This window comes from Mangifera indica, chromosome 13 (assembly GCF_011075055.1).
Source record: "Mangifera indica cultivar Alphonso chromosome 13, CATAS_Mindica_2.1, whole genome shotgun sequence".
Taxonomy (NCBI): Eukaryota; Viridiplantae; Streptophyta; class Magnoliopsida; order Sapindales; family Anacardiaceae; genus Mangifera; species Mangifera indica.
In genome coordinates, this window is record NC_058149.1 from 6,401,734 (window position 1) to 6,408,744 (window position 7,011).

A 7,011-nucleotide genomic window follows, 5' to 3' on the forward strand; every position below is an offset into this window, starting at 1 on the left:
ATGCAAATAACAAGTCAAATATATTGTTTAAATGCAAAGACAGAACATCCAAATTCCATGAAAATATGCTTAAATCAATGTTTATGGTCTATTTCTATAGTTATATGGTTACTAGATTAGCATACTCTAAATTACAATAATAATCAGATAAGAGCATAAATGATTCTTCTTATGAGCTCCTCAATGAATTTAAAGCTCAATTTCTTGTTGCTAAGCTTGTGAATATGAAATGTCAATTTTATACCTAGCAGCGATATCGATAATGATCTCTTTGGATCGATAAATTCGATCAATCAACATAAACTTTAACCTTATTAATTGCCCTAAAGCCCGAGCCTCAACTTGTCTATGATGTGACATTATTTGATCAATTGAATATGTATAGGTTAGATTTATTTTACCAATTCGGAAGACTTGACTAGATTTGACTCTGTTTTCCATTAAATACCATTAGCATTTTTCATCATAACATTTAATCTTCCATTGCCCTATGCTAGACTTAAGCACTCTATATTTAAATCATTTTTCTAGGACAAATTGGTCTACAACATCTTTCAAGTGTTTTTTGTCATGAAAAATATCATCAAGTTTTATAGCATTCCTCTTCTGGATCACCACTTGATGATATTGAAGGTTGTAGAGAAAAATCAGGAAGCCACTTAAATGGATCAATTGAGACATTATCAAAAAATGATCCTAAATAATTTCTACCACCCATAATAGGATTTTCAAGCTACAAACTATTTATATCATAGATAACAAGTGACATATCCTTAAACTTTACCTCATCAAGAGGAATATTAGTCATCTTGTTCCTGTCAAAGTTGCCTTAGTCGAGAACCCTCTCTTTGTCTCCATGAGCCCATTCGTCAGCGATATAGAATGTATCATTATTGAAATCAATCAAGTCTTCCTAATCAAATTCTTTTTCCACTTCACCTATTTTTTCTTCTTCTTCTTTTTTCTTGTTGTCCTTCAATTAGGGTATATTTAACAAAAAAAGGAATACATTCTTTGGAGTATTGAGACATGTTAATAAGGCCTTGGACATCTTCATTATTTTCGATCTTTACAAAGCAGTCAAGCTCAATTCTTTTTAGTTTTATTATATAGTTGAATGTAATTTTTTATTAGATCAATACCGCAATGTTCATTCAAAAGTTGGATAAATTCCTCAAATAATGTTCTAGAGGGAATTTTCACCAATTATTTACAACCTCTAACATACTTCTTTGTATTCTCATCACATTGGATCAATTCTCCTTGGAAACGAACAAAAGCATAACCAGCTATTATAATTATCAATCTTACAATGAAAATTTTTGAGAGAAAATTAAACATTTATAAGAAAAAATTCATAATAACCAGTTGTTGATATATATGCCACCTATAATTTTCCAAAATGTCTCTATCTATTCCTAACATTTCATTTAAAACCGTCTTACAATGTTTAATATCAAAATGCTCTTATATTTTTTAAATATTTTTTTAATCTCCTATAATTATCTAACATTTTCTTTAACACCCTCTTATATTGTTTTGTATCAAAATGTATCTATCTACTACTAACATTTCATTTAAAATTGTCTTACAATGTTTAATATTAAAATATCATTTATATTATTTTAATATTTCATTTAACCCCTATAATTATCTAACATTTTATTTAACACCCTCATATATTGTCTTGTATCAAAATATATCTATCTATTTTTAATATTTCATTTAAAATCTTTTTTACAATGTTTAATATTAAAATACCCCTATATGTTTTTAACATTTTATTTAACCCCTTATAATTATTCGATATTTCATTTTAACACACTTATATGTTATCTTGTATCGAAAAACATTTATCTATTCATAACATTTCATTTAAGCCATCTTATAATATTTAATATCAAAATGTCCTCCATATTTTTTTTGATATTTCATTTAACTCTTTATAATTATTCAATATTTCATTTAACAACTTTATATGTTCTCTTTTATCGAAATGCATCTATCTATTCATAACATTTATTTTAACCGTCTTATAATGTTTACTATCAAAACCCCTATATTATTCTAACATTTCATTTAAACCCTTATAATTATCCGACATTTTATTTAATACCCTCATATGTTATCTTGTATAGAAATGCATCCGTCTATTCTTAACATTTTATTTAAAACCTTCGTAAAAAGTTTGATATCAAAATGCCCTCATAGTTTTTTAATATTTTATTTAACCCCCTATAATTATCTAACATTTCATATAACACCTTCACATATTGTCTTGTATCGAAATGCATCTATCGAATCCTAACATTTCATTAAAACCATCTTACAATGTTTAATATCAAATACACTTTATATTTTTATGATATTTATTCAACACCCTCATAAATTTTTTTTTTATCGAAATGCATCTATATGTTTTTTACATTTTATTAAAAACCTTCATACTTTGTTTAATATCAAAATGTTCCTCATATTTTTCTAATATTTTGTTTAACTTCTAAATTATTATCAAATATCCAAATGCTTCTTTTATATAAAATACGAATTAAATTTAACAAATAAAATTAAGTTTTGAATTTAGATTTGTATAAATACTTTTTTTCTCATGAATTGATTTTTTTCAATTCAAATTTAGAAATAAAAATTTTTTCTTTTGAATGAACTTATAATATCAAATATTGAGTTAAAATGTGAGTGAAAATAAATGTTTGAATGATATGAGAAATGTATATAAGTAAGGGGTTTATATGAAAGTGGTTAAGGGTAGTTTTGGTATTTTAAAAAATATTTAGGGCATTTTTTTTAAGAATAGAAAAAATACGCATTTTTGCTTAAAGAGGGGTAAAATGGCCATTTAGTTGAATTTCCCAAATTTTTAAGCTGTTTTTATTTATTTATGTTTAGAATAAAATTTTAAATACCGTATGAACCACGAATGACGCGGTTATTGCTAATTCTAATATTCTCATTTTGTGTTGATTTTCATAATTTTTTTTAATCTAAAATTGCTTAAAACATGTAAACATTTTTCGGGGGAATTTTTTTCTCAAATCCGTAAACATTTCCCGGTCGGTTTTCGAAAAAACCCGAAATGCTCCCTGAAACTATTTGCTCAGTGGTGCAGCACTGCTCCAAAATCAAAGCATTTCGTCAAGGGTTTTCACTTCATGCCGCTGTTTATAAAACAGGCATACAATCTGATGTATTCATATCCAACCATCTTCTCAACATGTACGCTAAGTGTGGCAAAATTTCTTCCGCCCGCCAAATGTTCGACGAAATGTCTCACAGAAACCTCATTTCTTGGTCAGCTATGATTTCTGGGTATGCCCAGTTTGGGAATCATTTATTAGCTCTTGAACTCTTTTCACGAATGCAACTTGTGCCTAATGACTACATTTTTGCCAGTGCCTTAAGTGCTTGCGCTAGCCTTCAGGCTGTGGCGCTTGGTCGGCAAATTCATGCTCAAACGTTGAAGTTGGGGTATGCTTCTGTTTGTTTTGTTTTCAATTCAATTATGTCGATGTACATGAAATGTGGTCGTTTTTATGATGCTTTGTTCTTTCTTGATGAGGTATTGGAACCGAATTCTGTTTCTTACAATGCTTTGATTGCCGGCTTTGTGGAAAACCAAGAGTATGAAAAAGGATTGGAACTGTTTAAACTTATGCACGAGCAAGGACTTGCTGCAGATTGCTTTACTTTTGCTGGAGTGTTGGAGAGTTGCATGAATTTGAATGATTTGCATAGGGGAATGGTGCTGCATTGTCAAACAGTGAAGGTTAAACTTGATTCTTCTGCCTTTGTTGGCAATTTGATAATGACAATGTACTCAAAATTCAATTTGATGGAAGAAGCGGAGAAAGTCTTTAGAATAATTGAAGAGAAAGATGTTATTTTGTGGAACACTTTTATAGCTGGTTGCTCTCATTGTATGGATCATGAAAAGGGTTTAAGATTTTTTAAAGAAATGTCAAACGAAAATATTGTGACACCTGATGAGTTTACTTTTGCCAGTGTTCTTGCTGCCTCTGCTGGGCTTGCTTCAATTCACCATGGCAAGCAGATTCATGGTCACCTAATCAGGGCCAAATTCAATCAAGATGTGGGACTTGGTAATGCGCTTGTTAACATGTATGCTAAATGTGGTTCAATTGACTATGCATACAAGTTATTTAACAGGATGCCTCATCACAATCTTGTCACATGGAACACCATCATTACTGCATATGGTAATCATGGACAGGGAGAGATGGCCTTAGAACTTTTTGAGCAGATGAAAGCAGTGGGGGTAAATCCAGATTCAGTTACCTTCACTGGACTTTTAATGGCTTGCAATCATGCAGGGCTTGTAGAGAAGGGTGAATTTTACTTCAATTCTATGGAAGAAATCTATGGGATTGCCCCCCAAATAGAGCATTTCTCTTGTCTTATAGATGTATTGGGACGAGCAGGGAAATTGCAGGAAGCAGAGAAGTACATGAAAAAATCTCCTTTCAGCCAAGATCCAATAGTTTTAGGTAGCTTGCTTTCTTCATGTTGGCTACATGGAAATGTTGTCATTGGGGAACGTTTAGCTGAACAGCTATTCAAATTTCAACCTGTGACTACTTCGCCTTATGTTCTTGTTGCCAACTTGTATGCTTCAGATGCAATGTGGAGTGATGTTGTGGAGGCAAGGAAGAAGTTGAAGTATTGTGGGCTAAAGAAGGAGCCTGGCCATAGTATGATTGAACTGAAGGGAAATTTTGAAAAATTTACGGTAGGGAACTTTTCTCATGCAAGGATTGAAGAAATAAAGTTTATGCTCAAGGTTTTAGGTTGGGCAGCAGCTGAAGTTTCTTTTATCGATATACTTAGTTGAAAGATCTTTAAAAAGCCTAAACAGAGGTATTTTTTAGAATTATTTTACCATCGGTTTAAATAAAATGTCAAAATGCGGTATTTTAAACATGTATGATTATGCTTTACAATGGCCACACGTAAGCAAGTCTTTAATTTTTTTTTTCACTTTATTCCTCTTTTTTTTTTCTTTTCCTTTCTCTGAATTTGAAATATATACTAAGAAATTTTTATCTGACTTTGTTTTAGCACCAAGCACTTAAAATGGCACTGCCACAAGCTTAAATATTGAATTTGAGATCCAGAGACAAAGTATATTAGGCTTTAAAGACTATGAATATGTGATTTTAAGCAACTAACCATAATTGGAAAAGGTGCATTTGGGGAGTATACTTTATTGAATAATTCACTCATTGTCATGTAAAGCCTGTAAACTGCTGTAAAAATGGCATAATCTCTTAGTAAGTTAGGTTATGTTCCCTTTATAGTTCATGATGGCCTATGGAGGAAAGAACTGGTTTTTTATAAAACATAATATGAAACATGTCCAATATTGTGCTTAAGGTAGGCAGGAGATTTTCACCATGAAACTGAAGAAATCCAGGATGCCTAACCTTGTAATGGAGAGATGATGCCTGATAGATATTCTATGTAAATTCGAATAATGTATTCTTCCCAGTATGATCTTTGCTTTCCTTAAAGATACTCCTTTTCTTTTTTCAGGATATATATTTTTTGTAACAAGGAACCTCTACATGAATCGAATCATCCTTTTTGCGTCTATTCAGAAGCTACTTTTCAACTTAGTTAGGCCTTAACTGATCACACCAAGGATAAAACCTCAGGTCCAATGACCTGTTTCTCAACCATCATCCTAGGTAAGTTAAGAATTGAAATTTGATATGTTACCAACAATGTTTGAACCCATCCCCTCTTGCTTGGGTGCTCCCACCTTTACCACTTAAGCTATGGGGGCTAGATATTTCGTTTCACGGTATGTGGTTGCTTGATTTTGTTTTATGTTCTAAATTTTTAGATTGAATGTTATTCTTTTATTTCACTTTTTGCAAATTTTGTATATTTGTTAGGGCTTAAAAGAAACAAATGAGATTTATAGCTGTTTTTTTTCTCATTGATCTCCTATTTTCTTTGAATTTGTGCAGGAAATGTTTGCATTTCTGCTAGATTTCCTGACATGTAGTAACATTTCTACTCAACTTTCAACTTTTCAGGCATTACCAAAACTGATATACACAGATCTTCATGAGTGAGTATTCACTATATATCTAAGAAATGGTGGGTAGCATGTGCAAAGTTATATTTTATTTAGGATTGTATATAGTGGTATTGATCAGAACATTGTTTCATTTCTTATGTAGAAAAATAAAATCAGTGAGAGCCTTGGCCGTTCCATTTGCTATTTGCTTATATATTATTTCATTACAGTTACATTGGCCTTTCTTATTCTAATAGAATAAGCTGTTCTTTCTATAGAATTGTGCATGCATCTATGACTCACAAGTTCTGTTACAATTGTATGTAATGAGAACAATTCTGAATAGAACTTATTGTTGCTAATTAATAAAAGATTTCTTAACATTTACCTTGGAGCTTAAGGTTGGTGTAATGCCCTCAAACTATAAATTTGGAGTAATGTGAAAGAGTTTGAGATGAGATTTTGCACTGAGCTAGGATATTTTTTTTTGACAGAATGTCTGAAATATCACCTTTTATTGGTGGTGTGAGATAAGAAGTTTAAAATAATTGCTCTGGTTCCCTTTTGTATATTTTATTGTCAATAGAAATATAGCTTAAAGTTTGGGGGAAAAAGGCATTAGATAAAGAAGTCAAATTACAGTTAAACTGCGGGCATTTAGTACTTGAGAACAAAATGGGAGAAATACTTTAGAAAGAAGTTTCAAGATCACTTAAGTAATTTCTTTGTGGCTTAGTGTGATATGATTTGGGGGTTTTCGGAAAGATGGAAATAAATATATGGTTTGGAGAAATGCTTTAGAAATAAGTTTCAAGATCACCGAAGTAATTTCTTTGTGGCTTAGTTTGATATGATTTGGGGGTCTTCAAAAAGATGGAAATAAATATTTGGTTTGAATTCTTGGTTTGGCACGTGTCCTTACTATGAACATGAATCAACTAGACTGTTGT

At 31.1% G+C, this 7,011-nt stretch overlaps 1 protein-coding gene across 6 annotated transcripts; it reads left to right on the plus strand.

Annotated features, from left to right (window-relative positions):
* Positions 1–2,947: 2,947 nt before the first annotated feature.
* Positions 2,948–6,341, plus strand: LOC123194132 (pentatricopeptide repeat-containing protein At2g13600-like). 6 transcript variants are annotated; one of them, XR_006497234.1, is made up of 4 exons: positions 2,948–4,523; positions 4,653–4,893; positions 5,569–5,839; positions 6,009–6,341. XR_006497234.1 is itself a non-coding variant. In XM_044607297.1 (2 exons), exon 1 carries the CDS (start codon positions 3,095–3,097, stop codon positions 4,865–4,867), a length of 1,773 nt encoding a protein of 590 aa, XP_044463232.1. In that variant the 5' UTR covers positions 2,948–3,094; the 3' UTR covers positions 4,868–4,893; positions 6,009–6,341. The 6 variants fall into 6 exon arrangements, 1 of the variants encoding a protein (XP_044463232.1); XR_006497233.1 differs by having other exon boundaries at positions 2,948–3,327; positions 3,412–4,893; XR_006497230.1 differs by having other exon boundaries at positions 2,948–4,893.
* Positions 6,342–7,011: the final 670 nt, after the last annotated feature.